At 39.9% G+C, this 24,648-nt stretch overlaps 1 protein-coding gene across 1 annotated transcript; it reads left to right on the top strand.

Moving 5' to 3' along the window:
* The first annotated feature begins 3,282 nt into the window (after positions 1–3,282).
* si:dkey-4p15.5 (zona pellucida-like domain-containing protein 1) lies at positions 3,283–19,263 on the top strand. The gene is made up of 9 exons (XM_060943464.1): positions 3,283–3,385; positions 4,768–4,994; positions 5,075–5,256; positions 5,341–5,407; positions 5,500–5,597; positions 5,724–5,804; positions 5,911–6,082; positions 18,420–18,519; positions 19,157–19,263. The coding sequence occupies exons 1-9, from the start codon at positions 3,283–3,285 to the stop codon at positions 19,261–19,263; spliced, it is 1,137 nt and encodes a 378-aa protein (XP_060799447.1).
* The last annotated feature ends 5,385 nt before the right edge of the window (positions 19,264–24,648 follow it).

Genomic DNA, 24,648 nt, shown 5'->3' with positions numbered 1-24,648 from the left:
CTGTCTCTCTCTGTCGAGTTACATGTCGATCCTGAGACAACAGTGATGCTGACCTCTTCTGCTCCTCGGACCCACCTGATCCATCCTGATGCCCTACGTCTAGCTGGAATCTCATCACATTGCTCCTCTGGAGGACGACCCCATATGGACAGTCGAAAGTCACACTTGGAAGATGCTCTGGACACTTACAATTTTGCTATGATGCCTGAGGACTACAGTTGACTTTCTAACTTTAGGACTGCAGTTGACATGAACAGTTTTGCATTCACAGTCTCCATCAATGAGCAGTTGATAATTTCAACAAAATAGACTTCATGCTAAAACTGTAATGATTTTCCTGATTTCACAGTTGTACTTTGTGACTCTATAGGACACAGTTATAGAAGTGAGTTATTTATAATCATGCTATCTGTTATCACCCAGATGAGGATGGGTTCCCTTATGAGTCTGGTTCCTCTCGAGGTTTCTTCCTCATGTCATCTGAGGGAGTTTTTCTTTGCCACCGTCACCACATGCTTGCTCATCAGGGATAAAATTAGCTCATGTTTAAAGTCTTTAATTTTCTGTAAAGCTGCTTTGGGACAATGTCTGTTGTTAAAAGCGCTATACAAATAAACTTGACAATGTTTTTAGCAGAAAACTGTCCTGCTTGCAGTCACCATCCTTCATGAACCACTCAACCACAGTAGTGATACAAATTCAGGGTTTTCTTTTTCTTTTGTTTGTTTAGAAACCCTGCCAGTTTCAGATTAGGTGTGTGAATCGGGGTCTCACAGAATGAAACAAATGACCAAAAAAGTTTTTTATTTAAATATGCAATTTTAAAGATCAGCTGTGGTGGAAGCTTGTGTGGAGGGTTACCAGGTGTCAGCAAAAATTTACCCCAAATACAACTTAAAAAAAAAAAAAGACTTGAAACTAGTCCATAATTTTCACAAACAGGAAAATGTTTGCTTGTCAGATTTTGTGTTTGTTTGGTTGGTTTTTATGACAAACCAGTTAACAGCAGTTCACATCTCTGATTTACAGTATTTGTCTGCAATACTAGACATCATGCATGAAACCCTGCTCATGGAACAAAGGTCCACTTCATTAACATAATATAAATTAGAGATACAATGTTTGTTTTTTCATCAATGGTTTGCTCCAGTAGCTTGATGTAAACACTGTGTTTCTGAGCTTCAAAATAATATTTCAAATAAATATTTCTACCATATTTCTGTACAAACAATAGAAATGTTCTTTATTTATAGAACATATGCTCCATATAACCTAAGAAGACTGTGCACTGTGAACAAGGCAGCACAAGTCTGTTGGGTTGTCTAAAAACAATCATTTACCTTTCTGATCTTTAACTTGCTTACTCCGTTACTTGGTATAGAAATTAGAAGCTTACCAGAACATTCCACAGGTCTTCTGATTCAGGAGCTGAATTAAAGTAATATAATTTAGAAGAATAATAATAATAAGAAAAACATTTTCAAGGAGACATTTTCAGTGTTTCTAGGGAATAGTCATAGGTTTCACATTATAAGAAAATCAGGTATATGCACCACAAAAACAGATATACATATTTAATTTGATTAAAAACAGTTACAGATACAAATACACATACTGCCATTGTGTTACACCACTGATATGCACACAAGAAGGCATCCAGGTGATTATCATGACCTTTTGGTGGTTAGGAGGGGTGAAATATAACCCGCTTTCTGGAATACCTCCCTGTATGATGAGACAAATTATCTTCCCCGTGAAATATGCTGGTGCCCATATGCACATGTATGGCTGTAGTGGAAGTGGCTCGATCACTCACAAGGTATAAGAAGATTTAGCAGATGTCATCAGGCTTTGTTGAAGAGTGGGAAATCTGCTTAGTATTTTAATGTAAACTGTAAATGATCTCACTAGCTGCAAAGTAGCAAGAGTGAAATTTTAATTTGGCATCCAAAGCACAAAATGAGATCAGCATTGCCATTCACTGCCATGAGATTATTAAAACTACCTGTCAGCATACACTGAAGCCAAACCAGGACACCATTAATATCTCTTGGGACAGTTGAAAGTATATCCAGGGAAAGCCCGCTCTTTCACAAAAGAGATGCATGCATTGTCTAGTGGGTGTGATTAATTAAAGAAAATCTATGCAGAAACCACACACTCCTAGCCACAATAACATGGCTTTGAATAAAAGAATATATTGTTGCATATTGTAGCTTTCAGTTTGGTGTGCCTGGAGATAAAACTGAAGATAAAACATTTTTACAGCAAACAGAACAATGGTAAAGCCATATCACTAAGACACGAGTGTTTACTTTTTTTTAATGATTCTTTTGTGAGATTGACATACCTTTCAGATGTTGGGTGGCTAGATATTAAGCCGGATATCTCCAGGACTGCTAGCGCAGAACCAATAAGCAGGCTATACCGTATGTTCTAACTGCAAACCCATGTCTTAATATCTGCTAGAAACATGATTAGAATATCACTATTTCAGTGAATTCCTCATTACCAGATTCTAATTTTAGGGTTGTGCTTAAATGAATCATGACAATACTGTGTATAACAAAAGGTCATTTAAAAAGTTGTGTATGGTTTACAGTGTATGTCCTGGAAAAAAAAAAGTACAAAAGGTTGCTTAAGAAATATCCAGTACCACAAGATGGAGACACAGACAAGAAGAGCAAAACACCCCAAGACAGGACAGAACAAAGATGCACTGGAGCACATACAGTAGCACTGTGATTCAACTTTTCAATGGTTTCAAACAATTAACGTTAACTGCTGTAAAGTTGTTACTGGAAACCAGCTTAAGAGTTAACCCTGTATATTTTTTCAATTTTGCTATGATATTAGATGTAAATAACTTTCTCATCCCAGCCTGAATGGGCCCTGTATTAGAGGGCATCACTGAAAGGTTTCGTGTTGCACATGCCTTTGTGTTTTCACACCCTCCACCTCAAAGGCAGTGCTAATAAATAGGCTCAGTCTGTAAGTGGCAAACAGCTATAAAACAAGGGGGAAACCAACAGCCATATGTCTGAGGGATTTTAAACTAATAAGGTATTATGCGCTAAATATTTCTTTCATGTAAATAGCATAGAAAACGAGCAAATGTATGAATGTTGTTGTTGTTGTTGTTGTTGATTTGATTAAAATATGTTTTGTTGCCCTGAATATATTGATTCAACTAAAGCAAACTGGTAATGCATTTGGTCTGGTTCTGGTTAATTATCTGGGGGCCAGCATTAAAACATTAAACTCTCCTGTGTTTTCAGGATAATGTGGCGAACATTGCTGGTATGTGTGACTACTCTAACTGTACACTGTGATGTTCAAACAGGTTCTGCTATATGCAGACACCACTCTACCTTTAGACAAGCAGGTTAGTATTAAGCTTTGCTGCTTTTTTAAATATATATTTTCAATATTATTATTATTATTATTTTGTCCGGATAGCTGGGAATTGTTATACATGCTATGTGTCACCTGTATAATAGGCTTACCCACTGGGAATTGTTATACATGATACCATGTTTACCTCTATCACCTGTGTAGCATACCTTCCAGGTCAATACTAGGAGCCACTTTTATGTAATCATTTGCCAAAAAACTACTTTACTGTTATAGAATGCATCACTTAAACCTGAGACAATTACATATTTTAGTGTGAGATCCTCAAAAGAGATTAAAATATATTTAATTATTCTATCCACGTTCACTGGATATGAGCAGTCGTGTGCTCTGATTGGCTACTCTATTGTTAGGATATCAGCTCATATACCATGAGTAGAGAAAAACAATATGGCAGAGCGTGTTGCTGAACCAACCGAGGACGAAATAAAAACTCTACTCACAAACAAAACCCCCCAAATTGTTATCAAGTATTTAACAGAAACAGCTAAAGAATATAGTTGTTGTTTTTTTTTCTCCCCAATGTCTCCTGTTCCACACTCCAGCTCAGTCAGTGGCGATAATGCACATTTAAGTTGGTTTGCCAACTACCAAAAAACCCTAAAGAATTATTATTATAGCATTTTCCACAAATTGCTCCTGTCATTTCACTGGTTTGTTTACATTCTAAGCGGAAATGATTTTGTCGGAGGTTTTGTATAAAGTTTATCGAATTTGCAAAAAAAATAAAAATAAAAATGCGCTGTTTCTCAAAATCCAGTGAATGTGGATATAATAAAACAGTTGTTCCGCTCAATCTTGTCATACATGGCTTATAGCCAACTCAGTGCTACATGCCTCATTGGCTATCAGCTCATGTACGACTCGATTTCATGGAATAACTGTTAAATATCCTGTGAACACATCATTTGAATTATATTCATTTAAATTTTTTTTTAAATTGTGATTTAATTCATACAATATTGTACATATGCTTCTAACACAGTGTTAATTCTTGGCATCCCCTGATAAAGGGTTCCGAAACTTTTTGTAGCCACGGACCCATTTCACGTGTAATCAGTACAGATTTTTACAAACATAATCCAGCTATTAAAATATTAGGCTCATGATTTAAATGTGTACAGTAATACTTTGTCCACAGAGCTTTTTATTTCCTGAACCTCCCATTCCATATTATTAAAGTTGTCATTTATTATATTATTAATAAAGGAATCTTTCAAGACAAAGAGTTTTGGCAGTTTTATGCTGTACCTATTGTAACTTCTGATCAAACTGAGATTAAAAAAAAAAAAAAAAACACCACACACTCCAGATATTTGGACCATATTATAAATAGTTGTCTCTCTTTCTTAGCTGACTGGGACATTACAGTAACATGTGGAACTGATAGTATCCATCTGAGCATCCTGCTGTGTCCAGTCTACTACGCTGGTTTCAATGAATCTCTTATAGCCCTCAATGGAAAATTTAACACTCCAGCCTGCCATGGAATTGCAGATTTGAAAGCCAGTACCCCTGTCCTGAAGTTTAATTTCTCAGTCTCTGCAGATGAAATGTCCTTCTGTGACAGTTCTCTTGAGGTACAAACTGTGAATACAATACTTTCCCCATACAACTCACACTTAAACTTAGAAGCATTTAAATCTTGTCTTTCTTTTAGCTTTCAGATGAGGTGGACACAGACCAATTCTCTAACTACAGAGTCCAGTTTGTCAACATTTCCGGAAGCATCGTTTCTCAGGAACCAGTCAGGGACCCCTTCACATACCACCAAAAGCTTATTTATCAGTTCTCCTGCCGCTACCTGCTGCAGTATTCAGTCAACGACACTAAAATAAACGTGTGAGTACAGATTCACTGTTATTTGTGTGCATTTTAAAATTCACCATACTGGTCTTGTCAGAGAATTGCATTATATGTTGGCAGGTTAGACCTAGCTGCCCGAGAAAACAAAGGAAGTTTTGTCAGGGCACTCCATATGAATTTCTTCACTGTAAGAGCATTGCTTAATTTATTATGCAACCTTCATTGGCATACATAATGGCAGCAGGATGTTATAATTATGATTTTGTTTTTATTCCTAAGAATCGAAAATATACACAGTTTCTAAAAATACCTGAAAAAGGGCTACAACTGAAAACTCGAATATATGTCCAGGTCAAGGCAACAAATCTCAGTAAAAGGTATTTTTATATCAGATTCAATTTTTTTTGCTGATGTAAAATATGCACAATTTACCAGTATTAAAATATTTGTGGCAGTATTATTTCTTTTTAGCACTTTCTGATCTCAACAATCATATTTTGAAGGTTGAATGTCCTGCTTGATCGCTGCTTTACAACAACAAGCCCTTATCCAACAAGCACAATTTATTATGACCTTTTTATTGGGTGAGTACTATATAAACCAAGAACACCCCCACACACACACCCCCCACACACACACTTCTAGAAAATCTTATAACAGCATTGTAAAGTCAGTTACTTTTCACTGCAGGTGCAGACATGATGGGCAGACAGTAGTGTACTTAAATGGTGTATCCCAAGAAGCACGCTTTTCCTTTGAGGTCTTTCATTTTATGCAGCCCCAGAACCAGACAGTCTCCACATTCTACCTGCACTGTGTCACCCGACTCTGTGAGAATTCCACCTGCCTCTCCATGCTCCCGGTAACTATATTACTGCAATGTTACATCTCTCTGGCTGTTTACCACAGACTTGGATACATCTGAGTTTTGTGTAAGGTCTGATTTGTATTCATTAAACTGAGACAGCGGTCGATTGGTGGTTATGTTTCTGAGCTAATGAATGGATGGTTCTGAGTTTAAATTCCAGGGGCATTAGTTTTGTAAGTACAATTAAACTTTTGGTGTAACATGTTTGTGAGCCTAAAAATGGGCTTTAAATCAGCCCCACATCTTTTCTAGTTATGTCCCAAATCTTAGTTCAGGTTGCAAGTCCTTTTTACTTTATTGAGTTGAGCTAATTAGCTTGAACTGGCAGTAATTAAGGCAGGATGGAGGACGGAACCTCCAGTTTTGCTTCCTATTGTTCCAGACCTCCAGGGTGGTTCACGGAACAAGTGGGGCAGGGGTGTCCAATCTTTTCCCAAAGGGAAGACATGGCTTCAAATCGAAAGGGACCATACACTCTCAGATTTCATTCCAATCGAAAAGGACCATACACTCTCACAAAATAAAATACATTATTGTATCTTTAGGGGTACAACAGCTTGTCACTGAGGCAATATCCTCTAAGGTACATATTTGCACCTTTTATATACTGACTGGGAATACATATGTATCTTTTTGGCCTGAAGAAGGTACACATAGTTAGCTTGAGGTCCAATAATGAGCCCTAGGGGGTACATTAGTGTAGACTGTACCTTGGGGGACAGAAATGGACTCCGACTGTACCCCTGTTTCTGACAGTGTAATTCCATCTGTGTAATTAGTTGATCTTGGTGCTGCGATTGGAGGGTATTTTTAACAATATCATCAAATTTGTAAGAATTGACAAAGACAATACAAGAGAAAACTGATTAAGCCACTCCGGGATTCTCATCCAGGGAAAGTTAAACTACAAAAAAGGCACACAGGATTTGATTTGATTTGATTTATTTGGCAATAAAACAGTACATAAAAATGATAAACATATACAAAAAGATGATCCAAAATAAACATACGTATAAAACAATACATAAAATACATAATACAGGTGGGATGAGCCTGTTGTATTATGTACAACCCCGATTCCAAAAAAGTTGGGACAAAGTACAAATTGTAAATAAAAACGGAATGCAATAATTTACAAATCTCAAAAACTGATATTGTATTCACAGTAGACCCCTTCGCATGTTTGTAAACAAACCAACCGTTGCCAGGATGCGCGCGCAGCCTGGACTCAGAAACAATGGCGCTGCCCATAGACCGGCATTATGAGCTGTCAGATTATGCAAAACAATTGTCGTTACAAGATCGAGAATGCTACATAAATAAGTTAACTCTAACAAGTGGACATCACCTACCGGATCCGCATTTAATTAAAGAGTGGACGGATGATGTTAGTAAGTTCCCTGGTATACAATGGCCAGATATATACTCGTACCTTATTGACCAGACTTCAGTGTACACCCACGAAAAACTTCGTGCCTACAAGTCTTTAGACGCATATGATTATGTTATGTGCGGGCATGTACAACTTGATTAACAATGGGACATTCATATTCATTTTGTTTTAATCAAATTATGCCAGTGATGTGATGGCAATGTGGCTTTAGCTACAACAGCAAATACCAACACTAAACAGCAATTTGCAGGAGGTAATGGCATGAAAGGAATGATAGTGTAAAGAGTGCAGCTAAGAGAAATCAGAGCTGCGTAAAAAGCGAGAGGCAGAGAGCAGAAATGAAACTGAACGGGGCGGGAGCTACAGTGGTGCTTGAAAGTTTGTGAACCCTTTAGATTTTTCTATATTTCTGCATAAATATGACCTAAAACATCATCAGATTTTCACACAAGTCCTAAAAGTAGATAAAGAGAACCCAGTTAAACAAATGAGACAAAAATATTCTACTTGGTCATTTATTTATTGAGGAAAATGATCCAATATTACATATCTGTGAGTGGCAAAAGTATGTGAACCTTTGCTTTCAGTATCTGGTGTGACCCCCTTGTGCAGCAATAACTGCAACTAAACATTTCCGGTCACTGTTGATCAGTCCTTAGAGGAATTTTAGCCCATTCCTCCGGACAGAACAGCTTCAACTTTGGGATGTTGGTGGGTTTCCTCACATGAACTGCTCGCTTCAGGTCCTTCCACAACATTTTGATTGGATCAAGGTCAGTACTTTGACTTGGCCATTCCAAAGCATTAACTTTATTCTTCTTTAACCATTTCTTGGTAGAACGACTTATGTGCTTAGGGTCATTGTCTTGCTGCATGACCCACCTTCTCTTCAGATTCAGTTCATGGACAGATGTCCTGACATTTTCCTTTAGAGTTCGCTGGTATAATTCAGAATTCATTGTTCCATCAATGATGACAAGCCATCCTGGCCCAGATGCAGCAAAACAGACCCAAACCATGATACTACCACCACCATGTTTCACAGATGGGATAGGTTCTTTTGCTGGAATGTAGTGTTTTCCTTTCTCCAAACATAATGCTTTTCATTTAAACCAAAAAGTTCTATTTTGGTCTCATCCGTCAACAAAACATTTTTCCAATAGCCTTCTGGCTTGTCCATGTGATCTTTAGCAAACTGCAGATGAGCAGCAATGTTCTTTTTGGAGAGCAGTGGCTTTCTCCTTGCAACCCTGCCATGCACACCATTGTTGTTCAGTATTCTCCTGATGGTGGACTCATGAACAATAACATTAGCCAATGTGAGAGAGGCCTTCAGTTGCTTAGAAGTTACCCTGGGTTCCTTTGTGACCTCACCGACTATTACACACCTCGCTCTTGGAGTGATCTTTGTTGGTCGACCACTCCTGGGGAGGGTAACAATGGTCTTGAATTTCCTCCATTTGTGCACAATCTGTCTGACTGTGGATTGGTGGAGTCCAAACTCTTTAGAGATGATTTTGTAACCTTTTCCAGCCTGATGAGCATCAACAACGCTTTTTCTGAAGTCCTCAGGAATCTCCTTTGTTCGTGCCATGATACACTTCCACAAACATGTGTTGTGAAGATCAGACTTTGATAGATCCTTGTTCTTTAAATAAAACAGGGTGCCCACTCACACCTGATTGTCATCCCATTGATTGAAAACACCTGACTCTAAGTTCACCTTCAAATTAACTGCTAATCCTAGAGGTTCACATACTTTTGCCACTCACAGATATGTAATATTGGATCATTTTCCTCAATAAATAAATGACCAAGTATAATATTTTTGTCTCATTTGTTTACCTGGGTTCTCTTTATCTACTTTTAGGACTTGTGTGAAAATCTGAAGATGTTTTAGGTCATATTTATGCAGAAATATAGAAAATTCTAAAGGGTTCACAAACTTTCAAGCACCACTGTAGGTTAGAGCAATCAACGTAATTTGGCATTTAGAGTGAGGGCACACAATTTTACCTTTCCATCCTTGCTTTAAAATTGTGATTTTCGGCATACACAAATAATGATGGCACAAAATCTGGACTGCTTGAGTCAAGCGAGACCTCTCCTACAAACAAAACTGCATGCAAAGCTAAGTTAACATGCTAACAATATTCATTACATTGTGTAACTATGACCCAGCTAATCAGACAAACGTTACCAAAGTATTTTGCTACATCAATAAACGAAGACTAGAAAGAATAAAAAAGAAAGATTTAATAAATAGCCTGATCTTACCTGTGATGAAGTGGGCACTGCATTTTTGATGGTGCTTTCATCCCAGTCTACACGTTTGATGGCTTGTAGCCATAGACGTCGGCGATTTTTTTGGAATGGGTGAGATCCTGCTGGAATTCTGTACATTTTAACCCCATCACTGCTACGATTCTGACACCCAACAACACAACAACTAGGCATTTCTGAGTCTTTTTTGGGTCCAGGCTACGTGCGCAATTTCCGCTTACGTATGAATGACGTTTACTGCGAAGGGGTCTATAAAACATAGACAACATATCAAATGTTGAAAGTGAGACATTCTGAAATTTCATGCCAAATATTGGCTCATTTGAAATTTCATGACAGCAACACATCTCAAAAAAGTTGGGACAGGGGCAATAAGAGGCTGGAAAAGTTAAAGGTACAAAAAAGGAACAGCTGGAGGACCAAATTGCAACTCATTAGGTCAATTGGCAATAGGTCATTAACATGACTGGGTATAAAAAGAGCATCTTGGAGTAGCAGCAGCTCTCAGAAGTAAAGATGGGAAGAGGATCACCAATCCCCCTAATTCTGCGCCGACAAATAGTGGAGCAATATCAGAAAGGAGTTCAACAGTGTAAAATTGCAAAGAGTTTGAACATATCATCATCTACAGTGCATAATATCATCAAAAGATTCAGAGAATCTGGAAGAATCTCTATGAGTAAGGGCCAAGGCCGGAAAACCATACTGGGTGCCCGTGATCTTCGGGCCCTTAGACGGCACTGCATCACATACAGGCATGCTTCTGTATTGGAAATCACAAAATGGGCTCAGGAATATTTCCAGAGAACATTATCTGTGAACACAATTCACTGTGCCATCCGCTGTTGCCAGCTAAAACTCTATAGTTCAAAGAAGAAGCCGTATCTAAACATGATCCAGAAGCGCAGAGGTCTTCTCTGGGCCAAGGCTCATTTAAAATGGACTGCGGCAAAGTGGAAAACTGTTCTGTGGTCAGACGAATCAAAATTTGAAGTTCTTTATGGAAATCAGGGACGCCGTGTCATTCGGACTAAAGAGGAGAAGGATGACCCAAGTTATCATCAGTGCTCAGTTCAGAAGCCTGCATCTCTGATGGTATGGGGTTGCATTAGTGCGTGTGGCATGGGCAGCTTACACATCTGGAAAGACACCATCAATGCTGAAAGGTATATCCAGGTTCTAGAGCAACATATGCTCCCATCCAGACGACGTCTCTTTCAGGGAAGACCTTGCATTTTCCAACATGACAATGCCAAACCACATACTGCATCAATTACAGCATCATGGCTGCGTAGAAGAAGGGTCCGGGTACTGAACTGGCCAGCCTGCAGTCCAGATCTTTCACCCATAGAAAACATTTGGCAGATCATAAAACGGAAGATACGACAAAAAAGACCTCAGACAGTTGAGCAACTAGAATCCTACATTAGACAAGAATGGGTTAACATTCCTATCCCTAAACTTGAGCAACTTGTCTCCTCAGTCCCCAGACGTTTACAGACTGTTGTAAAGAGAAAAGGGGATGTCTCACAGTGGTAAACATGGCCTTGTCCCAACTTTTTTGAGATGTGTTGTTGTCATGAAATTTAAAAATCACCTAATTTTTCTCTTTAAATGATACATTTTCTCAGTTTAAACATTTGATATGTCATCTATGTTCTATTCTGAATAAAATATGGAATTTTGAAACTTCCACATCATTGCATTCCGTTTTTATTTACAATTTGTACTTTGTCCCAACTTTTTTGGAATCAGGGTTGTAATACGTACATACAGTGCTCAGCGTAAATGAGTACACCCCCTTTGAAAAGTAACATTTTAAACAATATCTCAATGAACACAAACGATTTCCAAAATGTTGACAAGACAAAGTTTAATATAACATCTGTTTAACTTATAACATGAACGTAAGGTTAATAATATAACTTAGATTACACATTTTTTTCAGTTTTACTCAAATTAGGGTGGTGCAAAAATGAGTACACCCCACAACAAAAACTACTACATCTAGTACTTTGTATGGCCTCCATGATTTTTAATGACAGCACCAAGTTTTCTAGGCATGGAATGAACAAGTTGGTGACATTTTGCAACATCAATCTTTTTCCATTCTTCAACAATGACCTCTTTTAGTGACTGGATGCTGGATGGAGAATGATGCTCAACTTGTCTCTTCAGAATTCCCCATAGGTGTTCGATTGGGTTAAGATCAGGAGACATACTTGGCCACTGAATCACTTTCACCCTGTTGTTCTTCAGAAATCCAACAGTGGCCTTAGATGTGTGTTTAGTCATGTTGGAAAAGTGCACGACGACCAAAGGCATGGAGTGATGGTAGCATCTTCTCTTTCAGTATAGAGCAATACATCTGTGAATTCATGATGCCATCAATGAAATGCAGCTCCCCGACACCAGCAGCACTCATGCAGCCCCACATAAGGACACTGCCACCACCATGTTTCACTGTAGGCACCATGCATTTTTCTTTGTATTCCTCACCTTTGCGATGCCATACAGTTTTAAAGCCATCAGTTCCAAAGACATTTATCTTGGTCTCATCACTCCAGAGTATAGAGTCCCAGTAGTCTTCATCTTAGTCAGCATGGGCCCTGGCAAACTCCAAGCGGGCTTTTTTGTGCCTGGGCTTTAGAAGAGGCTTCTTTCGTGGACAGCATCCATGCATGCCATTCCTCTGCAGTGTACGCCGTATTGTATCACGGGAAATGGTCACCCCAGTTTGGCTTTCTACTTCTTTAGATAACTGCAGTGAACTTGCATGCCTATTTTCTTCAACCCTTCTCATCAGAAGATGCTCCTGTCGAGGTGTTAATTTCCGTGGATGACCTGGATGTCTCTGTGAGATAGTTGCAGTTCCATCTTTCTTAAATTTTTGTACCACTTTTGCTACAGTATTCTGACTGATAAGTAAAGCTTTGCTGATCTTCTTGTAGCCTTCACCTTTGTGGTGTAAAGAAATTATTTTCTTTGGGGAATTCTGAAGAGACAAGTTGAGCATCACTCTCCATTCAGCATCCAGTCACTAAAAGTCAAATTGTTGAAGAATGGAAAAAGATTGATGTTGCAAAATGTCGCCAACTTGTTCATTCCATGCCTAGAAGACTTGGTGCGGTCATTAAAAATCATGGAGGCCATACAAAGTAGTAGATGTAGTAGTTTTTGTTGTGGGGTGTACTCATTTTTGCACCACCCTGATTTGAGTAAAACTGAAAAAATGTGTAATCTAAGTTATATTATTAACCTTACTTTCATGTTATAAGTTAAACAGATGTTATATTAAACTTTGTCTTTTCAACATTTTGGAAATCGATTGTGTTCATTGAAATATTGTTTAAAATGTTACTTTTCAAAGGGGGTGTCCTCATTTACGCTGAGCAATGTAATACAACAGGCTCATCCCACCTAGGGATCATATTTCTAACAAAAGGGGAAAAAAAAGGGGAAAAATTATCAAAATTACAGAATTTAATCATAACAAAACCACAATTACACAATGATAAAATGTATGAGTCGAATATATGCTTCAATAAATTACACACACTTCAATGAATACACGCATTGTTTTATTTTCTATATAAAAACAAACACAAAAACCAAGCCAAACATCCACAAAAAATACTTAGGTATTTGCATGCAATTATACACGAAACCAATTTAAGTGATGGCCACCAGGAGTAGGGTTACCAAAAAGTTAAGTCTAGCCGCTTCACTGTAACAAATACAACGAAGGGAAATTCATACAATCAAACAAATTACAACCCCAAATCAGAAAAAGGTAGGATGGTATGGAACCTAAGATATTTCATGTTTGGTCTGGTCAACTTAATTTCTTTTGTTAATATAGTACATCCATTCATGCATTTCAGGCCTTCAACACATTCCAAAAAAAGTTGGGATGGGGCCAATTTAGGGCTACTAATGAAGTAAAGCAATTAAATAATGATGTGATTTGAAACAGGTGATGTCAACAGGTGATTGTAATCATGATTTGGTACAAAATCAGTATCCAGGAAAGGCCTAGTCTTTGAGGAGGAAAGATAGCCTGAGTAGCTCCAATTTGTCAACAAATGTATGAGAACATTATTGAAATGTTTAAAAACAATGTTCCTCAAAAAAAGATACAAAAGCATTTGGCTTTTCACCCTCCCCATCATTAAATGATTCAAGGAATCTGGTGGAATTTCGGTGTGTAAAGGGCAAGGGTGCAAGCCTAAGCTGAACACCCGTGGTCTCCGATCCCTCAGACGGCACTGCATCAAGAGCTATCATTCATCTATAGCTGATAAAACCACATGGGCTCGGGATTACTTTGGCAAACCTTTGTGAAGTACTATGAAGTACATTGTCCAAAAAGGTACAAAAAGGAAACCTTATGTTAACTGCGCCCAGAGAGCGCCGTTGACTTATCTGGGCTCGGAGGCATCTGGGATGGACCATCGCACAGTGGAAATGTACTGTGGTCAGACGAGTCAGTATTATAGGTCTATTTTGTAAGAAATGGACACCGTGTGCTGCAGACCAAAGATAGAAAGGACCATCTAGACTGTTACCAGGAACAAGTCCAAAAGCCAGTGTCTGTCATGGTATGGGGTTGTGTCAGCGCCCTTGGCAAAGGTAACTTGCACTTCTGTGATGGAGCATTAATGCAGAAAAGTGCATTGAGATTTTGGAGCAACATATGCTGCCTTCATGATGACATGTTTTCCAGGGATATTTCAACAAAATAATGCAAAACCACATTCTGCACACATTACAAAGGCATGGCTCTGGAAGAAAAGGGTGCCTGTCCCTTCTGTCCCCAATAGAGAACGTGTGGCGAATTTTGAAATGAAAAATATGACAATGATTACTTTGTACCTTAAGACCTGTTTATAAGAAGAATGGGACAAAATAACACCTGAAATGCTTCATCGCTTGGTGTCTTCAGTCCCTAAACATCTTTTACGTGTTGTGAAAAGGAATGGCAACATTACAAAATGGTAAATGCTTTACTGTCCCAACTGTTTTGAAACATGTTGCAAGAATCAAAATAGAAATGTCTCATCTCATCTCATTATCTCTAGCCGCTTTATCCTGTTCTACAGGGTCGCAGGCAAGCTGGAGCCTATCCCAGCTGACTATGGGCGAAAGGCGGGGTACACCCTGGACAAGTCGCCAGGTCATCACAGGGCTGACACATAGACACAGACAACCATTCACACTCACATTCACACCTATGGTCAATTTAGAGTCACCAGTTAACCTAACCTGCATGTCTTTGGACTGTGGGGGAAACCGGAGCACCCAGAGGAAACCCACGCGGACACGGGGAGAACATGCAAACTCTGCACAGAAAGGCCCTCGCTGGCCACGGGGCTCAAACCCGGACCTTCTTGCTGTGAGGTGACAATGCTAACCACTACACCACCGTGCCGCCAAAATAGAAATGTGTTATTTTAAATAATCAATAAAATTAATGACAAAAAAAACCCCATCAAATAATGTGCTGTTATATTTTTTTGAGTGCAATACAAGCCAAAAATTATCTACAAATCATTATTTTCGGGTTTAATTTCAGTTTCAATATACCGTCCCAACTTTTTCTGATTTGAGGTTGTAATATAAAAAGTAGGCATGTGTAGTAAGCACCATGAAACAGTCATAGCTGGAAGAAGTAACAAGTAGGAAGAAGCAACAATTGGAGCCAGCAATGTATCACCATCAGCACACAGCTGAGACTGGAGAGTAAGATAAGACAAGTTGGTAGCATCTGCTAATAATAAGAATTGTGTTAATACTAACTGTTGTCCATTACACGCACTTCAGTGAAATGTAATCACAGAAGTGTAAACTGGACACTAAGAATACATACCAAGGCTGCATAGACAACACACGAGAATTCTTTTTTTTTTTCCAGACAAAAATCAGACAACCAGCTATAACTTAACTCATATGGTTAAGGGTGGAAATGACCCAAACTTTGTGCTATGGAGTTTGTGCAACTTGTTATACGTACCAATGGAATAAACAGATATAATGTAGATTTCAATTTAGACCGCTTTTTGCTGGTCATCACTATGGCTACACATGACTGAATTGCATGCCTTTGGGATCGGCACACAATTTCCAGCATTCAGAATTTAAATGCTTTGTAACTGGTGTTTCTGCTAAATTACTGACAGCTGAAGAAACTAACCAAGAAAAGCACTAACTGCCTGCTTCTGCATACATGAGCTTACAGGTGCCCATGATTGGCTAGTGACACATTGATTGACAGGAAAAAAAAGTAATCTTTGAATAATTTGAACAATAGCTGATATATTCTAGATTCTATTCTCCCCTCCCCTCAGTTAGAATGGCAGATCAAAAGCAGGTTTGCCTCCAGTGTGCATTCAGATATACCCTGCCCAAGGACTTACTGCAGATATATTGATCATGTTCTGGTGAGAACTTATGGTATTGCATTGCATTTGGCTTCTCTTACTAGCTGGGGAGCAGTATGGTGCCACAGGGGCACAAGAAATGTATGGCCCACTGGTATTAAATAAGAACCTATTAATCAGCTAGAGGGATGGCATGGTGGTATAGTGGTTAGCACTGTCACCTCACAGAAAAAATCCTGGGTTCGAGCCCAGCGGCCAACAAGGGCCTTTCTGTGTGGAGTTTGCATGTTCTCCGTGTCTGCATGGGTTTCCTCCGGGTGCTCCGGTTTCCCCCGCAGTCCAAAGACATGCAAATTAGGCTAATTGGTGGCTCTAAATTGACCGTAGGTATGAAAGTGAGTGTAAATGGTTGTTTGTCTCTATTGGCCCTTTTCCACTACCCTTTTTCAGCTCACTTCAGCTCGCTTCAGCTCACTTCAGCCCGACACGGCTCACGTTTCGATTACCTCAGAACAGCACGACTCAGCTCGCTTCAGCCCTGCTCAGCCCCCAAAACTCGCACGGTTTTGGAGTGGGGCTGAAGCGAGCCAAACTGAGCCGAGTGGGGCTAGGGGCGTGAGCAGACACTCCCCTGTGCACTGATTGGTGAGGAGGAGTGTCCTCACACGCCCACACACGCCCCGCGAGCACGCTGGGATCTGTAAACACCGTAAACCCGGAAGAAGAGGAATTACGAATTACGAGAATTTCTGAAGCCTTACGCGCCTCGCCTCATCTGTACGCTCTTGCCAGTATCTGTTGGCGTTGTCGGTGACAACAAGCCACAGCACCAAGACCAGCAACACTAACGACTCCATGTCCTCCATGTTTATTGTTTACTATCCGGGTCGTGAGACTACCGCTTAAAAGGTCACTGATGTCACTGTTTGCGCCGCCTAACGACATCACGTGACGTCCACCTACTTTCGCTAACTCCACCTAATGTGTCCACCCACTTCCAGCCAGCACGGTTCAGCGCGGTTGTAGTCGAAATGCAACTCCAACAGCCCCACTCAGCTCGACTCAGCCCAACTCAGCACGGCACGGCTCAGCCCAACTCAGCCGCGTTGGTAGTGGAAAAGCGGCATATGTGTCAGCCCTGTGATGACCTGGCGACTTGTCCAGGGTGTACCCTGCCTCTCACCCACAGTCAGCTGGGATAGACTCCAGCTTGCCTGCGACCCTATGGATGGACAGTCAGATATATCAATCATTATGGTGGCACAAGGTTGACTGACTCTGTCCACTATGCACAGAATCAACTTTCAGTAGGCCCATTCAGTCTTTGTTGAACGTACTTCACTTACCAGGATTGTACAATGGTGCAGCAAACACACTACTGAGACATCATGTACTCCCAGGAGAATGCTGTCTGCACCCAGAAGTATAGTCCCTGATCTGGGAAATGTTTGGCAAGGCTCGGTTAGACCTCTTTTCTGATGCCAACTCAACTTATTGCCAATTCTAGTTTTCTTTGGTAGAGCTGGACAGCCCACCGACACAGGATGTCACTAATGCCCAATCACATGTTTAATATCCACTATGTGGCCAAAAGCATGTGGACACCTAACCATTAGTGAGTATTAGTGGTTTGTAATTAGTGTTACAATTAATCCCAAAGGGGTTCCGTGGGCTTGGAGTCAAGACTCTCAAGGCCACTTGAGTTCTTCGACAGCAAGGTTGGCAAACCATATCTTTTTAGTTCAAAAGTACACTGTCATGCTGGAACAGATTTGGGCCAGACCCCTTAGTTCCACCTAAAGGAAATCTTAATGTTAAAGCAAACAAAGATATTCTAGACAAATGTATGCTCCAATGTTGTAGTGACAGAGTGGAGAAGACCCACATACTGAATGGATTTGATAGTAAGGTGTCCACATACTTTTGTCCCTAGTATGCATCAAGAAACATTTTGTGTTAAACATTTTATGTGACAATTCTGAGCGCGAGGTAATGTGAATTACGTAATGCAGTTTCACCATTGTTATCTATGTACGTAAAAGATTAACCTGGTCATGATTAATCTGGTCATGATCGAACCCACTGCACCTGCAGAGGGAGTGGAGTGCTTTGTGGTACATGTAAATGTATTCTACTCATGAAATCTGAGGAGAAAAAGCCCTCAGTAAGTACAAGTGAGGTTCTTGATGTTCAGATATGAATTTTGGTAAACAAAGCGAAATTTGAACTCTGTCTGCATCCTGTTTTGTTGTGTTTTGTTTTGTTTTTCTTGCAGAACTGTATAAAGAAGGCAAGAAGAGCACTCCAATTGGGTCAGTACTTAAGCAATGTGAAAACTGTTTCTTCAGGCCCAATCAAGACAAGAATTGACAGTGGTGAGAGTAACAACTAACTCTGTTTATACTTATAGCTGTTCAGTTTACACCAAACAAGGAATTCAGTTTTAATTTCAATGATACTTTTAATCTTTCTTACTGTAAGTTGGATTTCTGGCATCATCCATTCAGTGCAACAATAATCATAAACATAAACAATATGGGGCGGCACAGTGGTGTAGCGGTTAGCGCTGTCGCCTCACAGCAAGAAGGTCCAGGTTCAAGCCCCGTGGCCGGTGAGGGCCTTTCTGTGCGGAGTTTGCATGTTCTCCCCATGTCCGCGTGGGTTTCCTCCGGGTGCTCCGGTTTCCCCCACAGTCTAAAGACATGCAGGTTAGGTTAACTGGTGACTCTAAATTGACCGTAGGTGTGAATGTGAGTGTGAATGGATGTCTGTGTCTATGTGTCAGCCCTGTGATGACCTGGCGACTTGTCTAGGGTGTACCCCGCCTTTCACCCATAGTCAGCTGGGATAGGCTACAGCTTGCCTGCGACCCTGTAGAACAGGATAAAGCGGCTAGAGATAATGAGATGAGATAAACAATATGACTTCAAGTAACTCTTCAAGTGTTTCCATTTCATTCATTGCAATATTCTTTTCTTTCTCCAGCTGCCTCAACATACTCTGAGTATAAAGACTGTGTGACAGGGGTCACCATACTCACATGCTTGTTAAGTATCTGTTGTACTGGACTGATTGTGCAGATTTTGATCTACAGGAGGCACACATGTTTTACTAGGTGACCACTTTTCTTCAATTTTCAGACTAATCAACAAAGCTACTTTATGAAAAAATATTTTTTGTAAAGGACATGCCTTTGTTTTTCAAAAAATATATAGTTTATATTTCATATGCATTATTATTTCCCTCTGGGGGAAAAATCTAATTTGATATTAAACTAAAATATTTTTCAAAAATATGTGACTGCTTTATATACCTTTATTGCCACAATCTGTAGAAATCTATGGGTTCAGTGGAAGAAATTTTAAAAAATGTTTGGTATGCTTTTATTTATATATGCATATACAATGCCTTGGAAAAGTATTCAACTCCCTTAAAAAAACATCAGGTTCATCTGGGTTACAAATGTCACTTACACTGATTTTTCCAACCAGTATTTGTACTGTAAACCAATATGCCCTGAAAGTAAAAATTTGTTTGTTAACTGATCTAAAATATTAAAACTGAAAAAAGAAATGCTGCTTGTATATGTATTAAACCCCTTCAAACTAATACTTCATAGAACTACTTTTTGCTACAGTAACAGGGCTCGAAATTCATATATTTTTTCACCAGCCAGCCGGACCAGTTCCCTTCCAAAGTAACTAGCCAAACAGAAAATCAACTCGCCAAAATTTGTTCATGTATGAATTTTACTTCTGTCAAAAATAACACAAAAGAGAGTAGTTACCATTGTTCATGACTAATGTGCATTTATTTCAAGACCCGAGTATTTTGATGCTGTTTTTTTTTTACACAATTTACAAATTGGCATTTGCTGTTCCACGTCCTCCTCGCGATATCCAAAAAAATGCCAGATGACTGACCCCTTACTAGTTCTTTTAGGAACCAATCCGTCTGCTTCCATTTTTAATTTGTCGCTGAAATTGACTGAGCTTACACGGTAGCCTATGCAGCACCAGCGATTGCACGAACTGAGTCAGCGCTGTAAACCGAAACTAGTGTTACCAGACACTGCTGATGTTTTCCAGCCCAAAATATGTTCAAAACCCGCCAAAATGCACCTAAAACCACCCAAAATGTAAAATGTACTTGATGCCTATCTTGTAAAGTAAAAATATGCAGCTAAAGACCAGTATACTATTTTTAAATCGAACAACAATGCAAACAACTTATAAATGGCAACATGAGACCGTCAGTGCTGGAGGTGAAAAATCTGCTGTCTGGTACTCGGCTCCGTATGGTTGAATCAGATTATAACTTTGCAATCATCTGCTGTGTTCTGAATCCTACATGCACCAGTAGGTGACGCACACGTATATTATTATGTAGGCCAGGGATTCTCAAACTGTGGTGGTACATGGGCTCCATTCTAGTGGTACGCCAAAGAATCACTTAAATATAAATTAAAAAAAAAAAAAAAGTGTGGGGGCATCATGGCTCAGGTGGCTAAGGTGCCATACCATAAATCCGGGGAGCCGGGTTTGATTCCGACCCGAGGTCATTTCCTGATCCCTCCCCGTCTCTCTCTCCTGTTCATTTCCTGTCCTGTCTCTACACTGTCCTATCCAATAAAGGTGAAAAAAGCCCAAAAAAAAAAAAAGTGAAATACTATCCAGAGTAGAGTGGGGGGAAAAGCCCCCCTTAAGGAAAATTCAGTTTTTCTCCAAGTTGAAATGAACCATGTGTTTAGTTTTAATCATAGTTTTTGACAACAGTGACATGAACAATAATGTCACCTAAAGTTTGCCTAAAGTTAATACTTAATTTTTTTTTTAACAAAAACAAACATTGTGCCAAGGGGGCCTTTTACCCCCCCAGTGGGGTAAAAGGCCCCCTGAGGTGGGGCAATAGGCCCCCTCACTCAAAAAAAGCTGTTTGGATAGCAAAAGTGTTTACTTAAGCCTATAATGTGAAAGAAACAAGAAAATATCCCTGAATTAATGAATAGATGCATTATTTTATTATATTTCGCATTTTAATTTGCATTTTTTTTAATTTCAATTATTTTTAATATTAAGTTCAAATTACTTGCTTTACTCAACCAGGTAAGCAAGATGTTATTAAAAACTATGTATCTGCTATTCAGAAATGTATGAAATACAGTAATTATGATAAAAGGAAACGATGCCCCCTGGGGGCCATTTACCCCACCATTAAGGCGGCGTTTTACCCCACAGACTACACTTTTACAAAAAAGGGTCTTACTTTCAAAATGTGATTCAACTTTTTATACCTAATGTATTTTTTTTAACGTACTGACTTGTCTACTCATACCACATACACAGCTGTGATATCTGACGAAATAGCAGCTATCTAAATACAGTTTTATTGATATCTGAAAATTATATCACTTACCATGAAATTTGATTTCTCTCCGCTGCGTTGCTGATATGCGATCCACAGTGGATATTTGTATATCCCCGTTGTCAAGCCAGTCCATAGCAACAATAGAAATGTAACTTTGCACCATCTGGTGGTTATTTTGGGTAAAACAGGCCGGGGGCGTATTACCCTACGGGGGCGTATTACCCCACTCTACTCTATCCGAATGGATGAAAATATCTTATCAACCGATGACAAGAAAATGAAAGGAAATACAAATTAAGTTAATAATTTTAAAGTTTGCAAGTGCTTCTGGGTAGCCATACGTACCGTACGTACGCATTCCTGCCGGTTCCGCTGACAGACGGTTATCCGCCATTGGTAGACTAGGCTGTGATGGGAAAAGGTGGAGGTGGCTTTGCTAATTATGATGAGTATGACAAAATTACTGTCGTGGCTTAAATCTGCGAATGGGAGCGTGGATCAGGAGAGAGGGAGAACTGAAGAGGATGTGTGTGAGCCGAGCGCAGATGCTAACGACAGTGGCAAAACCAGCCCCAGAACTGCTAGCAAATGGCAGAAACCAGTGAGGAGGAAGTATGACGAAAAATACATAAAACTGGGATTCATTTGGAGCGGGACAGAGGAGCTGCCCAGGCCGCAGTGTGTTGTATGCGGGGACGTCCTGAGCAATGAGTCCATGAAATCATCGCATCTCAAACGGCATCTTACAACCAAACACACAGCACTAAAGGACAAACCAATGGATTTTTTTTACGAAAACATGATAAACTGAAGCAGTCCAAGTCCACCATTCTGTCCTATGGTACACCCGTAGCCAAAGCACAGGAAGCTTCATATCGTGCCAGCCTCCTGATCGCCAGAGCCGGTAAGCCGCACACAATCGGGGAACTGCTGTGTTTGCCATTAGCCAAAGAGATGACACATATCATGTGTGGAGAGAAAGCTGCCAGAGAGTTAAACTTGGTGCCGCTGTCAAATGACACTGTGTCAAGGAGAATAAACGACATGGCTGACGATGTTAAAAAGACACTGATTGAGCGCATTAAGAACAGTAGATATTTTGCCATACAGCTTGATGAGACTACAGATGTTGCAGATTTGGCCAATTTATTGGTTTATGTGAGATATGAATATGACGGTGTGGCGCTCGTATGTTCTGTAAATCACTGGAGACCAGAACTACATCAGAGCAAATATTCCAGTTACCGAACACATGGATTAAAGTTTTCCGTCGCTACAACGGATTTCCGTCAACTGGGAGCACTAAAGATCAATAATGAGATTGATGCAGATCCGAGGAAAAAGGGGGGTAGGCCCATAGGTCTGACACCGATGTGATTTAGAACTTCACCAAGCTGCTGTGATTGCCTGTTGTTGAACCCTTTCTTGTGCTATGTATATGTAAAGGAATAAGTTGTTGCGCTAGATAGGCATAAATAAATGAATACAGCCTACGCTACTGTCTAGTCCCAGGGAGGCTCGGTGTAGGCAGCGAGCCGCGGTGCTCTGCTTGAGTTTCGTTTCTATCGGCGGCTCCAGCCCGACTTTGCACGCTCGTAACTCGGCCAGGGGAGGTCCCAGCCTCTCCAAACTTGGCAGCCAGCGACCTCTGCCCTCTCCCCAACGAACCAGCGCTGCCAGGGCGGGCCAGCCCCGCGCCTCGGGACGCGATTCATCCCGAGGCAAGCCGCGGCGCTCCGCTTCAGTTTCCTTTTAACGGCGGCTCCACTGATGAAACAATCTGGCTGTCCTACTACTAGGCAACTACTTGCCTCCTACTAATACTAGGCCTATTGTAGTAGTAGTAGTAGTAATAATAATAATAATAATAATAATAATAATGATATTTGCCTATTGAAAGGTGATCAGGTGAAAAATCTAAACAGCCCTGTTGAAGCCACAGCAAGATCTATGCTATTAAGCCTTTTGTAGGTTAAACAGGCTTCTGCAGACAATGTTCTGGAAAGGCTGTCTTTTTCTTTGGTTTGATTAGCCTACGATTTAATCTTTAAACATTATGGTTTCAGCAGTTCGCTTAAACATTGGAGGCTGCAGAGTCGGGCTGCAAGATTTCCCGACACTTGTTTAAGATGCCAAACTTCATAGTAAGGAGAAAATAATTCCACAGTGTTTAGTGCCTTGTCAGTCTCAAAAATTAATAGTGAAGGAGCAACGCGAATTAAGTCTCAAAAAAAACATCTCGTAGACCTATATTTTACATTTTCAAAAAAGTCCGGAATTGGAAGTCGGTCAGTGGAGTGTAATGAAGTGTCTCATTCACTAAGCACAAAAGGTCGGAAAACAGTGGAGAAAACAGCTATTGCTTAAATAGGCTACTAATGGTTTACATTAGTAATTTAATGTATGTGACAAATAAATTCATTGATTAAATAGATAAAGAAGCGAATACTCCAAAGCTCAAAATTCAGGAAAGTGGCTCTGGTGTCACAAGTGCACAAGAACAGTTATTTGAAAGTTAACCGAATGAATTTGTGCGTGCGCGTGCGATTTCATGAAGAACCGAGACAATTGGCATTCGGTGAAAGATTCACACCTATGACTCATTATATTCGCGCGCGCCCACTCGCCCACTGCTGCTTCGTTTTCCCGATTTACATGCGTGTCTGAAGATGGAGTTTTCAGATATCTCCACTCTGCCCCGAGTTTGCGAAAGTAGCTGTTTTCAGTGACTGAAACCCAGGCCCGTTTCAAGCTATTTGGGGGCCCTAGGCAAAGGGGGATCTGGGACCCATAATTATCCCCCCCTCGACGAAAGGCCTTATGGCCGCCTACCCACTGAAGACTTAATAAATAAACATCACACATATTGTAATCATTCTTATGATTTTTACTTAATAAATGAACTCTACATTATTATAAATAATTATCAAACCCAATTAAACACAAGAATAGGCAAAATACACACACACACACACACACACACACACATATAAATCAAATATGAAAATAAGACAAAGTAATATAAAATGTGCAAATAACACAACACTAAATATTTACAGTATATACACAAGTAGAAATAACTTCAAATGGTGATTAAATGATTACAAACATGAATAAGAATCTTAATAAGAACCAGC

This window comes from Neoarius graeffei, chromosome 17 (genome assembly GCF_027579695.1).
Source record: "Neoarius graeffei isolate fNeoGra1 chromosome 17, fNeoGra1.pri, whole genome shotgun sequence".
Taxonomy (NCBI): Eukaryota; Metazoa; Chordata; class Actinopteri; order Siluriformes; family Ariidae; genus Neoarius; species Neoarius graeffei.
Note: the sequence above shows the minus strand (reverse complement) of the source record. Positions and strands in the feature narration are given on the sequence as shown.

Excerpts from the sequence above, each read along its gene's own strand:
- si:dkey-4p15.5 (XM_060943464.1), top strand. The coding sequence starts at position 3,283 with ATGTGGCGAACATTGCTGGTATGTGTGACTACTCTAACTGTACACTGT. Across the intron at positions 5,598-5,723 it reads GCAACAAATCTCAGTAAAAG|GTTGAATGTCCTGCTTGATC; the intron begins GTATTTTTATAT and ends CATATTTTGAAG. Across the intron at positions 18,520-19,156 it reads CAAGACAAGAATTGACAGTG|ACTGTGTGACAGGGGTCACC; the intron begins GTGAGAGTAACA and ends CTGAGTATAAAG.